This window comes from Lutra lutra, chromosome 16 (genome assembly GCF_902655055.1).
Source record: "Lutra lutra chromosome 16, mLutLut1.2, whole genome shotgun sequence".
NCBI classification, from domain to species: domain Eukaryota; kingdom Metazoa; phylum Chordata; class Mammalia; order Carnivora; family Mustelidae; genus Lutra; species Lutra lutra.
Window position 1 is genome coordinate 29,871,379 of NC_062293.1, and position 21,633 is coordinate 29,893,011.

The window sequence follows — 21,633 nt, forward strand, 5'->3', positions numbered from 1 at the left end:
TTTAAAAAATAAATATTTATTAAGATGAGGGCCAGCTTTGTGGATAGGTGACCTGTGCAGTCACATAAGAGCCTCCTTTTAAAAGGGCCCTTTGTGGGGCGCCTGGGTGGCTCAGTGGGTTAAAGCCTCTGCCTTCGGCTCGGGTCATGATCCCAGGGTCCTGGGATTGAGCCCCGCATCAGGCTCTCTGCTCACCGGGGAGCCTGCTTTCTCCTCTCTCTCTGCTTGCCTGTCTGCCTACCTGTGATCTCTGTCAGATAAATAAATAAAATCTTTGAAAAAAAAAAAAGGGCCCTTTGCCCCAAATAGAGGGAATGACATTTTAAAATTTTTTATTTTTTTTTTTATAAAAGATTTTTTTAATAAAAGATTTTATTTCTTTATTTGACAGACAGAGATCACAACTAGGCGGAGAGGCAGTCAGAGACAGAGATGGGGGGAAGTAGTCTCCCCGCTGAGCAGAGAGCCCAAAGCAGGGCTCAATCCCAGGACCCTGAGACAAAGGCAGAGGCTTTAACCCTCTGAGCCACCCAGGCACCCCCGGAATGAGATTTGAACATAATTCAGGATAAAGCCATGTCAGCCTTCCTGAGATAAGCAGAGTTAAAGGCAGAAGCAGAAAACTAGGGAAAATGCAAAAGCAGAGAGCTGAATCTCAGGAAGTGAAAGGTAAGAGATAAGGCAAAAGGCAAACTCAGGTGTCCTGAGAATAGTCAGGGTATATGAAATAACATCAAACAAAATCCAGGCTCCTTACCGTGGCCCATAAGACCCTAGGTCGGTTAGACCCTGCCTGCTTCCTGAATTTTATCTACTATTTCTCTCTCCCCACATTCACCATGTTCCAGCCACACTTCTTTCTTTCTTTCTTCTTTCACACGCACTTTCTATAAACACCCCAAACCTATTTTCCTTCCTTGAGACCTTTTCTCTGCCTGGAACACTTTGTTCCTCAGTTTTTCTCCTGGCTGACCTATCATTTGGATCTCAGCTGGAACACCACTACCCAATCTAAATCAGCCCTTCTCTGTCCAGTCACATTTGTGTATCAGAAATCCAGCTTGTTTTGTTGTTTCCTTTTTTAGTATTTTTTCTCTCAACACTAGAATATAGATGCCATAAGAGCAGGGACCTTTTCTGGTACACCATATTATCACAAGCACTCAGCATAGTGCACATGGTTGTACTGAGTAAAATGTTTGGGGGACGACTGCACCAGTGAAAGCAAGTAGAAGGCCGTCGCTAGTGTAGGGAAACTTCCGAGAGCAGTGAGCTCTTGCTCTGATGAAGATCCCCTGAGATTAGGACTCCTCCTTTCAAGCAGTTTTCCAGTGTTTCCCACAGGGCTGTGGGTGTGTTACGGGCTGTTGCTATGTGTCCACCCCCAGGGCAAATGAGCAGCATTCCTGAACTGCTTAGTTTTTTGTTTTGTTTTGTTTTGTTTTTTGCTTAGATTCTTGGAAAAAAAGTTCATTAGCAGTAGGAATATTGTCTTTGGCTACAAAATAAAAGAGATAGTAAAATAAGCCTTTGATTGATCTTTTATATCTTGATTTTCTAAAACTTTCATGTAATTTTTAAAAAAGATTTTATTTATTTATTTGACACACAGAGAGAGATCACAGCAGGCAGAGAGGCAGGCAGAGAGAGAGGGGGAAGCAGGCTCCCTGCCGAGCAGAGAGCCCAATGCGGGGGCTCAATCCCAGGACCCCGAGACCATGACCCAAGCTGAAGGCAGAGGCCCAACCCACTGAGCCGCCCAGGTGCCCCACTTTCATGAAATTTTTCAAAGATCAGTTAAGTCTAGCCCAGGAAAGGAAGCTGTTCCTGATTATATAGCCCTGGAATTATTTACATAGTAACACTATCTCAAAGAATCTTTGCTGTGGTAAGGTATAGGACAGTTTGCCACAGTTTCTAAACACTTTGTTTTGTCTCTTCAAGTCTAATGCTGAATCTATAGGTCTAACTTTATAAGAACTATTCAATTGTTTAATAGTAATGCCAGTTAATCCATATATACTAAGCATTTCCAATTTATCTGTCCCAAAATCCAAACGAATCATTTATTAGATAACCAGCACCATCATTCTCTCCTCCTCTCTTGAAATTACCTTAATGTAAAATTTTACTATCCAACTCCTTTTTTTTTTTTTCCTTCCCTCCAATTCCTTCCAAATGACCTGACTGCCAGCTGCCCTATCCCATTCACGGATAAGACTGGTCTTAGAGGTATATGCACATTTTAAAAAGAAAGTCCTCCCCTGAAAAAATATTGAGGGGCTTGTAGTTTAGTAAGCCAGGAATCAGATTTTTAATTCATAGAACCAAAGAAGAACCTTTAAAGATCACTTTATGAATGATCTTGTCATTCTACATATAGAGAAACTGGGGAGCAGAGTCATTTAATGAGTCCCTTGGTCGGCAGTGGACGGCAGAAATAGAACTCAAATCTGGATATCTTAACTTCTAAACGACTGCTCTTCCTAATGCAATGCCCTTGTGTATATATAACCACCTACTGGCAAAGAGAATTCTAGAAATGGTTAATGAGGGAGGAAATTAACATGACACACCGTTGGTACTGTGAGTTCTTTTCTATAAGACTTACTTCTTTCTAAACTATAGCAGGGAAAAAGTGTCTTTTATTTATTTTTACTGCTTGCCAGTTTGCTTACAAAGGAATAGTTATGAGGAATTATTTAAAGGACATAGCCAGTTTTCTCTGGTAAATACCAGATCTATGTTATTTTCTCTTCACCTTGCAAAATTTGCTGATACTTTAGCAAATGGAGATAAAAGAAGAAAATGACATAAAAGGAAAATGACATTAAAGGAGACAGAACCAGAAAGAATTTCCTTCCTTCCTCCCTTCCTTCCTTCCTTCCTTCCATCCATCCTCCAAGAGAGGGGGGAAAGAGACAGTGGGAGAGGGGCAGAGGAAGAGAGAGAATCTTAAGCAGTCTCCATGCCTAGGGTGGTGGTGGTGGTGGTGGTGATGATGATGATGATAATGATGATGATGAAGGGATTGTTTGGGTTTAGTAGTAAGTCCACATTTCTGTCCTTCTTTGTTGCCACACCTTGTGTTTCTTCCCTTTACTTCTGGTTCATTTTCACTTTAGAAAAACAACTAGGGGCGCCTGGGTGGCTCAGTGGGTTAAAGCCTCTGCCTTCGGCTCGGGTCATGATCCCGGGGTCCTGGGATCGAGCCCCGCATCGGGCTCTCTGCTCAGCGGGGAGCCTGCTTCCTCCTCTCTCTCTGTCTGCCTCTCTGCCTACTTGTGATCTCTGTCTGTCAAATAAATAAATAAAATCTTTAAAAAAAAAAAAAGAAAATCAACTAAATGGCATTAGAGTTCCTTAACTACGCAGCTTGTTAGATACCTTGAAATAAATAATAGATGTTAAGGCATTAAATAAACAACAAAAAGATTAAAATACCTAGAAATTAAATGAGGAAAGTATAAATATAAATGGTTCTTAAAACATAAAAACAGATGTTCAGCCCCATCAGACTTAGGATCTTAAGATCCCGCTTTTATCAATAAGATTGTAAAAAAAAAAATCCAATAATTATGTAATAAACCATGTGGGTGAGAATTGGGAGTATCAGGCACTATTATTGGAGGGATGGTAAATTAGGACATTTGATGATTGGGGCAGTTTGGCAATTTCAATCAAAATATCAAGTGTGTGTAAATACTGATAATCTGTTTTTGTGAATTTGTCATACAGATAAATTTGTAAACATTCAATATGATCTATATATAGGGTTTCATTACAGCATGTTTATAATAGAAAAAAATGTGAAACAATTTAAGTATCTATCAATAAGGGAATAAATAAATACGGTCCACCCATAAAATGGAATGCATGCAGCTATGAAAAATAAGAATTGGGGGAGTTGCCTGGGCTCGGTCAGTTAAGTGTCCAACTCTTGATTTGAGATCAGGCCAAGATCTCAGGGTTGTGAGATCAAGCCCTACATCGGGCTTCACACTGGGCATAGAGCCTGCTTAAGATTCTCCCTCTTAAGGAAAAAAAAAAAAGAAAAAGAATTAGGATGCTATGCAAAAATACAGAAATAATTCCAGGTTGTACTTTAATTAAAAACAAAACAAAACAAACAAACAAAAAAAAACCAGATTATACCTGAGGACCTGTTTATATCATGTATATGACCCATACCCTCAGGGGTTGTACAGTGCTCAGCATGAACAGCTAGATGCTTTGTGCTGGCTATAACCTACTTTCTTAGTCGAAACAAAAGCAAAGGAGTCAATATGTATTCATATTTGTTTATGCATAAAGGACTTAGAGTATTCACAAGAAACACAAACAGTGAGTACTTAAGTGTGTGGAAATGGTGTGGAGATAGTTAAGATGGATATATACATCCGTTACATATACCTCATTGGAATGTATTAGCTATTTTTAAAAGGCTAAAAAGACATGCTGTTTCACTATCAATATTATGACTCTTCATTCAATATTGTAATTTCATCAAGTCAATGTTTACCATCTTTTCTGCCAGATGTTTTTATCCCTTTCCTTTTTATTTTCTCTATTTTTGGTCTGGCAAAAAGAACCAGTTTTAGAAAGTATTGAATGCCATCTCTTGGGGAATATAAATTATTAAGTGTTATTCAAACATATGCATGATGGGCGGGTTTTTTTTATCTAATGAGCTTTCTAATGATATAGAATTAAAACTTTTAATCAAAGTAAAGCTCTAAGTTTTCTGGAATAGATTTATTGTATGAAACAAGAATTTTTTCCTCCAGTGTTCCACTTTCTCTGTTTTTGCTGACCTCACATTTTCCCCCTTATGAGTCACTAAACTAAAAAACATTCTATTTTCCTTGAATGGGCATATTTTTTGTAAAAGAATAGAATGTTTTTCTTCTGTGTCATTCATTAATAATGTGAAGTTCGGTGTGTGTGTGTGTGTGTGTGTGTCTGTCTATCTGTGTGTTTGGAACATAGAACCCCTTTTGGGTGAGGGGCTTGCTAGTTTCTGTAAAGGAAGGAATAGGGAATAAATAAAAGAGAGGGAAAGGAAAGGCATTTTATGGCATTTTAATTATTTACTTATTTAAGGTTTAAAGATACGACAGTGAATACCTGGCTTATTTAAAAAAAAAAAAAAAAAGCCTGCTGTTTGGATGGATAAAATTAAGCCCATTTCTGTTAGGGTTTTTTGTTTGTTTTAGATTTTATTTATTTATTTGACAGATATCACAAGTAGGCAGAGAGGCAGGCAGAGAGAGAGAGGAAAGGAAGCCTGCTGAGCTGAGAGCCCGGATGCAGGGCTCAATCCCAGAACCCTGGGACCATGACCTGAGCTGAAGGCAGAGGCTTTAACCCACTGAGCCACCCAGGTGCCCAGTATCTGTTAGTTTAATCAACAGTATCATCTCCATCTCCAGACAGCCTACTAGTACTGTTAATACTCTCTCATCCTATATTTTCAGAGAATGTTTTCCCACATAAATCAGTTTCTCAGCATGCTGTCGTGGAAAAAGGTTGGGTTTGGAGCTTGAGAGAACTGGATTCACATTGCACTTTAAAATTGTTGGGGTGCCTGGGTGGCTCAAGTCATTTAAGCAGCTGCTTTCGGCTCAGGTCATGATCCGAGGGTCCTGGGATAGAGGCCTGCCTTGGGCTCCCTACTCAGTGGAGAGCCCGCTTCTCCCTCTCTCTCAACCTGGTGTTCTGCCTACTTGTGCTATCTCTCTCTGTCAAATAAATAAATAAAATATTCAAAAAAAATTAAAAATAAGAAAAATAAATAAAACTGCTTAGCCTTATGGTCATGGACAAGTCACAAAACCTCCATGACGAGGTTTTTATTTATGAAAATACCTTTCATTTATATAAATATAAATTGATGCTTAATGATGATTCCATTCTGGGTGAGTGGCCTTCATCAGTGCTTTCCCAGCCCTCCTATGCACACCACTGTTAGAGCACTTAGCACCTTCCTGATGTCTGTTTACTTGACTATTCTCTGGGAACAGACTTTGCTTTTTAATCTCACCTCCAGCACTCAGGACACTGTCAGGCATGGTGAGTGAATGAAGTAATTTAAACACTTCAGTTTCATTGCAATATTTTAAAATGCCTTGTTTAGTTTGACCTTCTATGAAATCTGTTGTACAGTTTAGCCACGATATATCTATTAGACCCAGGTTAGGTTTCATGACTTGAGGACTCTATGTCCAGTTAGGAAAAATTACCACTAGATGGGGATCTTACTCACTTTGGCTTCATTTCTCTGCTGCTTTTCATCTGCATGCTTCCCCTGTTCCCGTTGCTTGCTACCACAGAGACTGTGAAAGTTGAAGCAGGATTTTAACATTCAGGCCAGTGGAACAACACTATGTTGGGTTCCCAGAGGACCATTCAAATGATTTACAGCAGAATATGTGATATCTTCCTCATTTAATAGTTAGAGAAGAGCTGGGATGATTGCCTTGATTGTAGTTCTATGTCTTAGTTTTGCTCTCCCTAGAACTCTGCGTTTCTTAGTCCTCGGCCTCTCTGGAATTCTGCAAGACAGGTTCCTTCCTGCATCTCCCTCCAGCTGTTTTTGAGGCAGAATTTTGCTTTGAATCAGTTACTGGTGTGGTGAGTTATTGATTTCCCTGCAGTAACTTAGAGGTATGGCATGCCACCTCTGTTCACCGCAGTACACCTTACACATATTCCCATTTTCTCTCTCTCTGTGCTCCAGGTCACAAATGTTTAAGAAGTCAGGGCACCTGGGTGGCTCAGTTGGTTAAGTGTCTGACTTTTGATTTTTGGCTCAGGTCATGATCTCAGTGTTGTGAGATGGAGCCCCACATGAGGCTACGTGCTGGGCATGGAACCTACTTAAGATCGTCTCTCTTCTTCTCTGTCTCCTCCCCACTCCACCCCCTCCCCTGCTCTCATGCACATTCTTTTTCTAAAAAAAAGAAAGGAAAAAAAAAGTGTTTAGGAGGACTTGCCCCTAGTTTTCAGCTTCTGTGGTCCTCCTTTATGAGTTATCATCTCACCATCCTTTGTCTTCCAGAAATTTGTCAAACATTTTACATGATGGTTCTTTTCCCATTTATTCATGAATGTTATGAGTTTATACTTATAAAGTGGGCTTTTTATGACTTATTCTATAACTGGGAGCCTGTACCTCCACTCCCCTTCACCTATTTTGTCCATCCCCCCAGCCCCTTTCCATTCTGGCAACTTTAAAGATTTTATTTAATTTTTTTATTTATTTGACAGACAGTCAAATACAAGTAGGCAGAGAGGCAGGCAGAGAGTGATGAGGAAGCAGGCTCCCTGCTGAGCAGAGAGCCCAATGCAGAGCTCGATCATGACCCGAGCTGAAGGCAGAGGCTTTAGCCCACTGAGCCACCCAGGCACCCCCCCCCCCGCCTTCTGCCAACTTTAAATGAAAATCACATTTTAAAAAAAAATTTAGCTTTCTTAAGATATGATTTATTTTTGTGTATTTTATTTTTTTTTATTTTTATTTTTATTTTTTTAGAGAGAGCGTGTGAGCCTGCAAGGGAGGTGGGGAGGAGTAGAAGGAAAGACTCTTAAGCAGGTTCCATGCTCAGCATGGAGCCCCATGCAGGGCTTGATATCACAACCCTGAGATCATGACCTGAGCCGAAATCAAGAGTTGGACACTCATCCAACTGAGCCACCCTGGTGTCCCAAGATATAACTGATTTATAACAAACAGTACATATTAATCATTAGAAAATCTGGTAAGTTTTAACATGTTTACACGTTTGTAAAACCATCACTACTGTGATGGTAGTTACTGTACCTATGAAGAAACTACAGCTTGGAGAAGCCTAGAAGCTCAAATTGGAGTCCAGGTGTCTCTGATGTCAAGGTCCATGCTCTAGGCTCTGAAGCCTCAGCGCTAGCTAGAAAAACAACCACTGACTATTTCCTCTCTTTCTCATTTGTGTGGGGAACAGCACACAATTTCTGAATCTAGTTATTCATTTCTTTAATAAGAGGGTTGTGCTAAATGTTCTTAATGTCTGTAAAGTTTCTGTACTTTATTCCTATTTTTTATGCAGAGATGGTAAAGGTCTGTTCAAATACAACTTTTTTAGTGCAGTGAAACTATACCATTCTCTTTAATGTTCACAGTGGAGCTATATGTGACATTAAAATCATATATATATATTTTTTCTTTTCATAGGAAAGTATTTAAGACGCTTATGGCATAATATGCATCAAAGTAATATAAGATCTGCAGGAAGTCCCTCAAGATAGCTGGTAAGACGATAGGAATTTCTTTTTTTTTCCTTCAAGGATGTATTGTATAATTATTTTACACACATTCTGACTATAAACTTTCTAGCCTTGTGATTATAAGAGATATTTGTCACAGTCTTTTATTATTATGCGATTTTTAAGTGTATTAATGGTGGAAGCTATAATAGTTACCTGAAGCTTAGCTATGTTCTTCACCTCTGCCAGAAAAGGCAGATTTTATATAGATACAGATAATCATGTGGATGTGGTCCTATAGCTATATCTATCTGTCTGTTTATCGACCTATCTTTGTATTTCTTAGATATTATCAGCATTGACTGAAGTGCTGTACTTCAGAATATATAATATATACCTCACATGTATATACGTGTATGTGATGTTTTATGCAAAGTTGACCTTGAATTTGACTATTCTTAAGATGTGAACATTTATTTTCTACTTCTGCATTCTTAGGAAAAGAAGAATTTCTAGACTCTTCATCAATATCTTCATTTACCCAGTTAAATCCAAGGCTCCTGTGGTAAAATCATGAATAAAAATACATCTGCTGTGGTATCATCCAATCTACTTGAAAAGTAATTTTTAAATTAAATTTGCTTTGTTTTGAGCTGTCCTAGTTTGAAATATGTGGAATGTTAATGAGCTTCTGATTGAAAATTTTATATAGTTAATTGTGTTTTAAGGTAGCACAATAAGGAAGTTGATCAATAATTACCTTCTAATGTAAATCAGTGTATGGGATAAATTCTGCATTCTTTTTTATAATTCTTTGTAGAAATTGCTTTTTTAAAATTTTGATCTGATTTTTTTCAAATATCTAAAATCTTTTATGATCCCGGTATAAAAATAATGAGAGATTAATTTTTGCTGAGTAACAAATCAAAACAATAACATTTATTCTTTCTCATGATTTGGAGTTTGGCTGAGCAGTTCTTCTGGTATGTACCCAAAGTGTAAGATGGCCCCATTCACATGTGTTGGTGCCTCATCTGGAAAGGCTAGACTGGTGTCTCTTTGAACCTGATCTCATGCTCTAGGAGGCTAGGTCAGGCTCTTTCACATGATGGCAGAATTGTTCCAAGCAACACACCCAAGTGTTTTTCAAATGTCTATTTCCCTCACATTTGCTTTTGTACCAGTGATTGAAGCAATTCAGATAGCCAAGTCCAAATTCAAAGGGTAGAGATGTAGACTTTACATTTTAATGGAAGGAACAGTAAGGTCACATTCCAAAGGGCATGCAGACATGCAAACATGTAACACACATATAACAAGGTATATCAGAGAAGTCATTCTTGGCCTTCATTCACTCTGTGACTTCATTCTTCCTATAGATAACCATTTTTATTCTTAGTTCCTTTTCAGTGCTTCTTCTGTATAAGCAAATACATATAAATATATATGCATGTTGTTATATGCGTGTATATAACACTAAACAAGTGCACACCAGTCCTTCAGCTCAGGCTCACAGGTCTTCCCTGGAGATGAGTATCAAGCAAGTTAAATTCAGGATGTCTTTCTCTGACACCTCCTCCTGAGAGCACTGGAAAACTCTAGTCTCCAAGGGGCACAGGCCAGGCCCATCTATGTGGTATGCAAAGAACTCCATGCATGGAGCTCTATGCCCTGGTGCTGAATAGTGACTTTCTGGGATAGCACAGAGTTTTGTCCAACTACCTAAGGCAAAATCAAGCCAATGGGAAAGAATCCTATGACTGAGGCAAGATGGCCCCAGATATTTTGGCTCCGCCTCTTGGGTTCCAGTTGCCAGCATATTCTTTTTTTTTTTTCTTTAAGATTTTATTTATTCATTTGAAAGAGAGAGAGATCACAGGCAGGCAGAGAGGGGAGAGGGGGGAAGCAGTCTTCCCGCTGAGCAGAGAGCCCGATGTAGGGCTCCATCCCAGGACCCTGAGATCGTGACCTGAGCCAAAGGCAGAGGCTTAACCCACTGAGCCACCCAGGTGCCCTGTGCCAGCATATTCTTTAAAAAAAGTAGCTATACAGCAATGTCTACAATAGCCAAACAATGGAAAGAACCTAGATGTCCATCAACAGATGAATGGATACAGAAGATGTGGTATATATACACAATGGAATATTAGTGCAGCCATCAAAAGAAATGAAATCTTGCCATTTGCGACGACGTGGATGGAACTAGAGGGTATCATGCTTAGTGAGATAAGTCAATCGGAGAAAGACAACTATCATATGATCTCCCTGATATGAGGGAGAGGAGATGCAACATGGGGGGTTAAGGGGGTAGGAGAAGAGTAAATGAAACAAGATGGGATTGGGAGGGAGACAAACCATAAGTGACTCTTAATCTCACAAAACAAACTGAGGGTTGCGGGGGGAGGTGGGTTGGGAGGGGGGGTGGGGTTATGGACATTGGGGAGGGTATGTGCTATGGTGAGTGCTGTGAAGTGTGTAAGCCTGGCAAGTCACAGACCTGTACCCCTGGGGATAAAAATATAGTATATGTTTATAAAAAATAAAATTAATAATGAAACTGTTAAAAAAAAAAAGAAAATGTCATTTTCACAAAATCATTTCACTGTAGTAAACTATGAATAAAAACCTATTACTGTTAAAAATAAATAAATAAATAAATAAAAATAAAAAATTAAAAAAAATAAATAATGCATTAAAAACTAAAAAAAAAAAAAGGTAGCTATACTTTTTGATCTTGCCTTTTTTTTAACTTAAATATCCTGTTGATCCTATCAGTCTGTAAATGTCTTGTACCTTGTTATAACTGTGTAGATTCTATCCTGTGAATGTACCATAATTTATTCAGCCAGTACCTTATTTTTTTAAAATATTTTTTTAAGATTTTATTTATTGGCAGAGAGTGAAAGAGTACAAGCAGGGGGAGTGGCAGAGGGAGAGGGAGAAACGGGCTCCCCACTGAGCAGGGAGCCCGATGAGGGGCTTGATCCCAGGATGGTGAGATCGTGACCTGAGCCGAGGCAGACACTTAACCGAATGAGCCACCTAGGTGCCCTCAGTCAGTACCTTATTGATGGACATCCATTGTTTGCAAGTTTTGGAGATTACAAATTATGTCAAAATAAATAACCCTGTAGACAAGTTATTTTGTATTTTATGCCAGAGAATCTTTAGGATGAATTCCTAGAAATGGAATTTCTGGGTCAGAAGGTAAATTTAGAGATTACCAAATTATCTCATTAGGAGTTATGCCATTTTTCATTCCCATCAGTAGTGTACAAGAGTACTTTTTCGGGGCGCCTGGGTGGCTCAGTGGGTTGGGCCGCTGCCTTCGGCTCAGGTCATGATCTCGGGGTCCTGGGATCGAGTCCCGCATCGGGCTCTCTGCTCAGCGGGGAGCCTGCTTCCCTTCCTCTCTCTCTGCCTGCCTCTCTGCATACTTGTGATCTCTGTCTGTCGAATGAATAAATAAAATCTTTAAAAAAGAGAAAAAAAGAGTACTCTTTCCTGTATCCTTACCATCTGAGTACATTTTCAGTTTTAAGTTTTATGTTGATCTGATAGTTGAGTAGCAATATCTCTGCCTGGTTTTAACTTGCAGTTCTCTGTGATTAACGTTGAGCAGCAAAACTATTTTTAATAGCCAAAAAAAGTAAATAATATAAATTCTTAACATAAGGGGGTTTTAAAACAAGGTCCTAGCAAGTAAATGCTGTATGAAATACAGATACTCTGTTGGTATTAGAAAAGGAGGGACCCTTTACTGAAACAATAATATATGGTGGAGATTATATGCTGTCCCCATTGAAGGAAACCTGCATTTAGATGGTTTAAGAGGTTATGGGAGGCACTGAATAAGGTCCTTTAATTCCCTTTCCCGTTCCACTCTCTCATTTCTAGGTTTCACTCCCTTATGCCCATACAATTTAATATTCCATCAAGAGTGGGCTGAGCTTCTGAAATCTGTAACCGTGAAACATCGTGGACCCAATCCCAACTGCCTCTTTTCCTAGCTAATTGACTGTTGCCTCAGTAACCAGATAGGCCATCCAACATTAGAGCCTGATTCAGTATCAGTATAATGCAGCCTTGGAGGCTGTCCTGCAGAGACAGCAAAATATTCAAAAGCAGGGAGGTTTGTAAGGGTTTGGGTTTTTTTAAAATATATTTTCATTTCTTTCATTCTATTTTTTTATGATTTAACTTTTAAATACACACTTTCGTAAAGATATAGTTAGAATTTCTATGGCAGAAGCTAAGAAAGTCTTTTCTGAAAGCTATAATCATATGTAAGATATGAGGCAACTCTTTTTTAATAGCAGTTTCAGTTTTTTGATATGTTTGAAGATAGCTAAAAGTCCTGTAATTCAACAATGGCTTTAATCCAGCCACCAAGGAGATCTTAACACCACATTTTGCCTCTGGAGTAAGACAAACTGGGTTTCCATTGCTGTTCTCCAGCTTCATAACCTTAGACCACCAAGTTAACCTTCCTTGATTTTGGTGTTTTTAGAATAATGAGGGTAATAATCTTAGGAGTTGTATAAATACTAAGTTGGATGGCATAATGTGTGTATATTCTTAGCACCGTACCCAGTACATCAGAGGAAAGCAGGCAGCCCTAAGCCTCATTTCAAACTCTGTTCAAGCTCTCTCAGACTGGTACAAGTCTCCTCTCTTACTGGAGTGTTCAGAAGCACAACTTGGGGGTATACCTTTTGCAGAATTCTTTTGACAGTTCCTTCTTTTCTAATGGCATTGCTCTTAACGTCTGATGGAAATTATGGGTGGAGCACATGCTTTCTATGAGAAAACACTCTTCCTAAATTAAAAAGATAAACTTTTCTCTTTGAGATTCAAGTGGAGGTCAGATTTATTTTGCTGTAAATGGCCACAGACATATCTTTTCAAAAGTCACTTAACCTGGGGCGCCTGGGTGGCTCAGTGGGTTAAGCCGCTGCCTTCGGCTCAGGTCATGATCCCAGGTCCTGGGTTCGAGCCCCACATCGGGCTTTCTGCTCAGCAGGGAGCCTGCTTCCTCCTCTCTGTCTGCCTCTCTGTTTACTTGTGATTTCTCTCTGTCAAATAAATAAATAAAATCTTTAAAAAAAAAAAAGTCACTTAACCTAACTCACTAAAATCTTTAATTTTGGAATCCCTTACTGTAGTCTAAAAGTCAGCTAAAAACACATCTCTTCAGTTACCTTCAATACATCTTTACGTTTATTTAAATCCTATGTTGAAGGTATTTTTCTTTGTTCTGCTCCAAAGAAATAAGCGTTATTGCTGTGATTTCTTCTATGGTTTGTTTTTATAGAAAAAAAATAAATAATAGAGGTAACAGAACCCATTTGATTGTTTTTCTATCACCATACTTTTCTAAATGTCATTGCTAGTATATACTGAGTATTTCAGGTTATCTAGTTCTAAGAATGTGATTTAGCACGTAGTTTAAAGAGAAAGTAGGCACAGATCTTTAGGCTAACCTGTGAATGCTAATTTACTTTATCTTAGGGATCCTGCCTTTCAGATGATTACAGTTACCAAGGAAACAGGCCTTGGTCTGAAGATCCTAGGAGGAATTAACCGGAGTGAAGGTCCCTTGGTATATATTCAGGAAATCATTCCTGGAGGAGACTGTTATAAGGTAAAAATGAAAGTAAAATAACACTTCACAAAAAAACCCAGACCACCAGTGGTGAGGTTTGTTTTACTACTACATCAGTAAATTTTTAGTATTAACTGAATGCCACTGTGACCAATTCTCAGTGAAAGATCCTACAAGAACTGGAAAATAGGCCTTTACCTTCAAAGAGCTTTAACCTAATGAATGAATAGGAAATAAATAGGAAACTAATAGATTTCAGGCTCTTTTAACTAAAGGAGATATATATATATATATACATATATATATATTTTTTTAAGGGAATTTATTTATTTATTTATTTGTTTATTTATTTATTTAATTTTTTTTCATTTGAGAAAGAGCAGGGAGAGGCGCAGAGGGAGAGGGACAACCTGGTGCTGCACTGAGCACAGAACCCAACCCTGGGCTCCATTTCAGGACCCTGAGATCACCAGCTGGGCTGAAACCAAGAGTCAGATATTCAACTGACTGAGCCACTGATGTGCCCGGAGGTTACATATTTTTAATTATGGGCTGTTTAACTCTTATCCAAAGTCTGGTTGAGAGAAATTGTTTTTGAAGACATGTTCTCTCTCCATTGTTCTGAGAGTTTGGATTAAGTCGGATCATTTAAACTTGAGCTACATTCATTTAGCCTCTCCTAAGTGCAAAACAAACAAGCAAACTCAGCATATAAAAATCTGCTCAGTTCTGAATTTGCAATAACTCTTGTTGAGTTTGTTAATTATATCACTTGTTAGTTGCCCACATGATAAATTAGATTTAGAATTAAGACCAGAACATACTTTTTTTCAGGGTGGGGTGGGGGATTAATTTTTTTTTTTTTAAGATTTTATTTATTTATTTGAGGGAGAATGAGTGAGAGAGAGCATGAGAGAGGAGAAGGTCAGAGGGAGAAGCAGACTCCCCAAGGAGCTGGGAGCCCGATGCAGGACTCGATCCTGGAAGTCCGGGATCATGACTTGAGCCGAAGGCAGTTGCTCAACCAACTGAGCCACCCAGGCGCCCAAGGGTGGGGGATTAAAAAGCCTTACTCTCCTCTTTGCTGTAAGAAATAATGTAAATCGTGATTTCTTTTTTGCTCTGATTGCTAGGAAGCTCAGCTCCAAATTTGAAGCACAATATCAGCAACTTAGTTAAGAAACTAATAGGGGCACCTGAGTGGCTCAGTGCGTTAAGCCTCTGCCTTCGGCTCAGGTCATGATCCCAGAGTCCTGGGATCAAGCGCCGCATCGGGCTCCCTGCTCAGTGAGGAGCCTGCTTTCCTGTCCGTCTCTCTGCCTCCCTCTCTGCCTACTTGTGATCTCGGTCTGTCAAATAAATAAATAAAATCTTAAAAAAAAAAAAAAAAGAAACTAGTTAACTATGTTTGCATTTTCATTTCTCTTGAATTTCATTTGCCATTTCTGTTTTACTAATATGATTCTATATGTCTATTGTTGAAAATTGCTTCCAGTCCTTTCTGGAGAGAAATAGGATATAAAGAGTTTAATAAAATACTGTATTAATGTCAAGGTATATAGCATGAGAAAGGATCCTTTTAAGTTTGTTCATATTGTTGTTTTTCTCTTACTTGTTTTGGTTCAATATATAGTCGTATGCTCACCCCACCCTCATCCCAGATGCTTGTTTAGCAAGCATTTTATCTAGTCAACTGCAATTTTTTTTCCTTGTTAGGAAAAAAATTAACTTCACCGTTGATTTGCGAAATAATAGAAATGATTTCAATTGTTTCAAGTTTGTTGAGATAATAGGATACACTTACCATGTTGTAAGTATTATACAATAAATTTAGGATATTATAATATAAATTTTAGCTATTGAATTTAAATTATTAACTAAATAAAAGTATACTTAAATGCTAAATTTAAACAAAATCAAACAAAAAAAGAAATTAGTCTTGTAAGAATTGAGATATTTAGGACTACTTTAGTTGAGGGATGTGTGTGTGTGCGTGTGTGTGTGTGTGTGTGTGTGTGTGAGTGTGTGTGTGTATGTTCACTATAGCCAAGATAGTCCCTAAACCACACTTCATATAATGCAATAACAGATCATGGTATCTAACAAGTGATAAAAATTTGCTGTTATATGATAAGCGTCAGTTTGTGCTTTTTATTCCCATGAAAAATATTTGTAGTTAAAATAATAAATTGATAGTAGGGTGCTGAGTGACTCTTCATCTGTTATCAGTGGTAACAGACTGAAAATTACACTTAAATACTTTCTCTTGGTTTTTCTTATAATTTCACTATTTGTAAGGGTCTCAAAAAGCAGTCACTTACAAACTATATTCTGTATTTACCACTAGAGAGCAGCACAGAGTTATTAATGTTCCTTGACAGTATCTGGTCAAGTTCAAAGGAAGAAAACAGCTAAAACAGAGAAAGGTGGAGACAATAACGTAATAGGCTTGCGATGCTTACACTTACTGTTTTTTCCTGTCTCATTCATATTTTTTTTTTTATATTTTTTAACTTCTTTTTAAAAAATTTTTTTTATTTTTTATTAACATGTAATGTATTATTAGCCCCAAGGCTACAGGTCTGTGAATCGCCAGGTTTACACACTTCACAGCACTCACCATAGCACATACCTTCCCCAGTGTCCATAACCTAACCACCCTCTCCCTACCCCGCTCCCCCCAGCAAACCTCAGATTGTTTTGTGAGATTAAGAGTCTCTTATGGTTTGTCTCCCTCCCGATCCCATCTTGTTTCATTTATTCCTTTCCTATCCCCCAAGCTCTCCACGTTGTCTCTCAACATTCTCATATGAGGGAGATCATATGATAATTGTCTTTCTCTGATGGACTTACTTCGCTCAGCATAATACCCTCTAGTTCCATCCACGTCATCGCAAATGGCAAGATTTCATTTCTTTTGATGGCTGCATAGTATTCCATTGTATATATATACCACATCTTCTTTATCCATTCATCTGTTGATGGACATCTAGGTTCTTTCCATAGTTTGGCTATTGTGAACACTGCTAAGTATAAACATTCGGGTGCATGTGCCCCTTCAGATCACTACATTTGTATCTTTTTTTTTTAAGATTTTATTTATTTATTTGACAGACAGAGATCACAAGTAAGCAGAGAGGCAGGCAGAGAGAGAGGAGGAATCAGGCTCCCTGCTGAGCAGAGAACCTAATGTGGGGCTTGATCCCAGGACCCTGGGATCATGACCTGAGCCGAAGGCAGAGGCTTTAACCCACTGAGCCACCCAGGTGCCCCGCTACCTTTGTATCTTTAGGGTAAATACCCAGTAGTGTGATTGCTGGGTCGTAGGGTAGCTCTATTTTCAACTTTTTGAGGAACCTCCATGCTGTTTTCCAAAGTGGTTGCACCAGCTTACATTCCCACCAACAGTATGGGAGGGTTCCCCTTTTTCCGCAACCTCTCCAGCATCTATCATTCCCTGACTTGTTAATTTTAGCCATTCTGACTGGTGTGAGGTGGTATCTCACTGTGGTTTTGATTTGTATTTCCCTGATGCCGAGTGATTTGGAGCACTTTTTCATGTGTCATCTGGCCATCTGGATGTCTTCTTTGCAGAAATGTCTGTTCATGTCCTCTGCCCATTTCTCGATTGGATTATTTGTTCTCTGGGTGTTGAGTTTGATAAGTTCTTTATAGATTTTGGATACTAGCCCTTTATTGATATGTCATTTATAAATATCTTCTCCCATTCTGTCAGTTGTCTTTTGGTTTTGTTAACTGTTTCCTTTGCTGTGCAAAAGCTTTTGATCTTGATGAAGTCCCAATAGTTCATTTTTGCCCTTGCTTCCTTTGCCTTTGGTGATGTTCCTAGGAAGAAGTTGCTGCGGCTGAGGTTGAAGGGGTTGTTGCCTGTGTTTTCAAGGATTTTGATGGATTCCTTTCTCACACTGAGGTCCTTTATCCATTTTGAGTCTTGTTTTCATGTGCGGTGTAAGGAAATGGTCCACTTTCATTTTTCTGCATGTGGCTGTCCAATTTTCCCAACACCATTTGTTGAAGAGACTGTCTTTTTTCCATTGGACATTCTTTCCTACTTAGTCGAAGATTAGTTGATCATAGAGTTGAGGGTCTATTTCTGGGCTCTCTATTCTGTTCCATTGATCTATGTGTCTGTTTTTGTGCCAGGACCATGCTGTCTTGATGATGACAGCTTTGTAATAGAGCTTGAAGCCTGGAATTGGGATGCCACCAACTTTGGCTTTCTTTTTCAACATTCCTCTGGCTATTTGGGGTCTTTTCTGTTTCCATATAAATTTTAGGATTATTTGTTCCATTTCTTTGAGAAAAATTGATGGCATTTTGATAGGGATTGCATTAAATGTGTAGATTGCTTTAGGTAGCATAGACATTTCCACAATATTTGTTCTTCCAATCCATGAGCATGGAACGTTTTTCCATTTCTTTGTGTCTTCCTCAATTTCTTTCATGAGTACTTTATAGTTTTCTGAGTACAGATTCTTTGCCTCTTTGGTTAGGTTTATTCCTAGGTATCTTATTGTTTGGGGTGCATTTGTAAATGGGATTGACTCCTTAATTTCTCTTTCTTCTGTCTTGTTGTTGGTGTATAGAAATGCAACTGACTTCTGTGCATTGATTTTATATCCTGACACTTTACTGAATTCCTGTACAAGTTCTAGGAGACTTACACTTATTTTTGTGTACTTCTTCAAGATGGAGAGTTACGTGCACATTATTCTGCAAATGCACCCTGATGCAATTTTATTTTTATATGTTCTTATTAATAATGGTAGCATTTACTATTACTATAATAGTAAATAATAGCATTTACTATACATATACTTCTAAATGCAATTTTATTTTTAAATGTTCTTATTAATAATAGCATTTACTATTACTATAATAGTAAATAAAAGCATTTACTATTACATATACTTCTAAATACTGTTAGGCATGTTAATAATATTCTAATCTGCACAAAATTTCTGCAGTAATAGAGGTATTCATTCAATAGGAAACACGGGCTCATGAGATTATCCTTATTAAGTTGCAAAACTGAGCAACTTATATATTTTTATATTTTATACTTTATACTATACTTTTTTATATTTTACACTTTTTAATATTTTTATATTATATACTTTTACATTTATATATATATTTTAAAGATTTTATTTATTTATTTGACAGACAGAGATCACAAGTAGGCAGAGAGGCAGGCAGAGAGAGAGAGGGGGGGAAGCAGGCTCCCCGCCGAGCAGAGAGCCTGACGCGGGGCTCGATCCCAGAACCCTGGGATCATGACCTGAGCCGAAGGCAGAGGCTTTAACCCACTGAACCACCCAGGCACCCCTATATTTATATTTTTAAATGCATGTGACTGCTTTTGCTTGCTTTAATTTTATTTAAATATGATAATTGTTTCAGAGCTAATAATACATGCAGTCCCCAGTCTTATAGATGGATTATATAATATTTATATTCCCAAACTTCACATGTTGAGGGGGCTATTGGAACTCAGAAGGATAAACATGTGAAAGTTTCCCAATGGCAGAAACAAAACAAAACAAAACAAAAAACAATACTGGTTCAGTGACCAAAACACCATGTTTCTTTGAAAAACATATTCAGAGTTAAAACTTGGGGCATCTTGACATGTTTTTTCCAGTTGAAATAGAAGGAAAGATTCTTCCAGTGCTAAGTGTTAGAGGAAGCCTATAGGATGAGAACAAATGTGCTTGGTACTGAGTTAAGGAACTATGAAAACTTCCACCCCACCAGCCAGTCCCTTATCAGTCTGAAGTCCTCAGTGTTCGATCTCAAATTTTTCTCAGGCTGAGACACTCCTTTGAGCTTTATTCCCCCATATCCAATTGCTTGGTCAGCATTTCCATTTGGATCTCCTTAAGACATCTCAAACTCACTGTATCTGAGACAAGACTCATAAAAGTCACACCACATCCTTGTCTGCCCATCTTTTCCCAAATAGAGCTTCTTCTTCTGTTCCCAGTCCCAGTCTTTATGTACCTTCCAGGTGCATACACTCAGAAGACCTGAAAGCAGCCTAACTACTTCCTCTCCCTTAATACCTATACCCAGTTGATTAGCATGTGCTGTTGCCTTTTTCTACTCTCTAAATATCTCTTAAACCCATCAGTCTCCATGACCTCCACCATCATCACATAGTTTATCAGACCACACAATAGCTTTGCCTGCTCTCATGCACCACGCCTATCCCCCTCCCCACCACCAGCCTATCATACTAATACTCATTTGCCTGCAGGGCTCTGTATAATGTGACTTCTGCCCCGTAATTCTCTGACTCTCCATCTTTACGCTTCCAGAATGGTATTCTTTCAGTTCCTGAAAACTCTTTTTCATTTGCAATTCCCTCTGACTGAGAACTCACCCATGCACCACTACCATGACTTCCAAATATCTATTCAAAGACTAATTCCTAAGGAATGTGTTCTCTGTGCCCTTCAGTTTATTTTATCCTTTTTTTTTTTTTTAAGATATCATTTATTCATTTGAGAGAAAGAGGACAAGCTGGCGGGGAGAGGCAGGAGAGGGAGAAGCAGACCCCACACTGAGCGGGGAGCCAGACACAGGGTTCGATCCTAGGACTCTAAAATCATGACCTGAGCCGAAGACAGACGCTTAAACGACTGGGCCACCCGGGCACTCCTGTGCCCCCAGTTTATTCCAGATCTTTTCTCCTATATGTGCTCCTAGATCCTGTTCCTTTCCTTTGTATCACCTGTCTCAGTTTGTAAACATGCATCCATATCTGTGGTGGTGTTATCAAGTCTGTCTGAACGAGAAGACAGTGTGTTTCCTAAGTACAAAAAGTTTTGTTCATAATAATATCCTTCATCTCCAGTATGATGCCAGGCACATACTAATTGCTCAGTTAATATTTATGAATGAATGACCCCTTAGGCATTCGGTCATGTTTCTGAGAGTTACTAATCTCTTTGTTTGCTATTCCACTGCCACCATCTGGCTCCATACCAAGTACCTCTCTTCCCTGGCCCTTTGTGTCAGATTCTGAACACGAAATGTCTTTGGAGTTTTCAGATGTTTTTGTTTGTGCCTTTGTTTCCTGCTATTAGTGTAAGGAAAGCAGGCAGTAATCAAAAGCTTTTCCTCAAACCTGATACTACATTTTATATTTCATTTAACTGATTCTAAGACATATAATAAAACACAAACAAGCTCTATGAGATGAGTCTTAACAATCAGTTTCATTTTCTTTTAGCATTTTCTTATTTTAGTGCTACGTAAAATAATGGTGTATTTTACAAGTGTCACTTTAAATTTTATAAATTCAGGCCTTTTTGGGGGGTGGTTAAACTCTACAGATAAAGACAATGATCATGCAGCTGTAAGATACGAATGGTTGGTCGTTGTTCACAAAGGGTTGAAGTTAGGCATCTTTATCTGTCAGAAGAAGTCTGGTTTCAGAATATGCTGAGCATATCCCTGGGAGCCTCTGGATGACACAGTGTCAAGAAACCAGTCCCATTGTTGGGAGCTGAAGGAAGGAGTAGCGGCCAAGAGCATTCACTTTACAAGTCACTCTCTTCTCTCCTTTGCCATTATTACATCTGTCAGAGACACCTTAACTTCCTCAGACTGTTTCCTGCCCCTGATCAGCTGATTGTGGACTTACTCTGTACCCAGCACTATGCTGGGGGAACAACTCGTGAAAAGGACATGGTTCTGGCCGACTGAAATAATCAGTGCTGTTAGTTTGGAAATGGGTGGATTAAAGTGCTCTAATGGGA

General features: G+C 38.6%; 1 protein-coding gene across 5 annotated transcripts in view; it reads left to right on the plus strand.

Annotated features, from left to right (window-relative positions):
• Window positions 1–21,633, plus strand: part of STXBP4 (syntaxin binding protein 4) — a 165,621-nt gene that overhangs the window by 3,771 nt on the left and 140,217 nt on the right. For 3 of the 5 annotated variants that reach the window (XM_047706527.1, XM_047706526.1, XM_047706524.1), the window contains exons 2-4: window positions 8,210–8,286; window positions 8,740–8,861; window positions 13,753–13,885. In XM_047706527.1, the coding sequence (XP_047562483.1) occupies window positions 8,815–8,861; window positions 13,753–13,885 (180 nt within the window). In that variant the 5' untranslated portion in view covers window positions 8,210–8,286; window positions 8,740–8,814. Of the gene's footprint in view, window positions 1–7,630; window positions 7,761–8,209; window positions 8,287–8,739; window positions 8,862–13,752; window positions 13,886–21,633 lie in introns of those variants that run through there. The other 2 variants (XM_047706525.1, XM_047706529.1) reach the window with 2 other exon arrangements.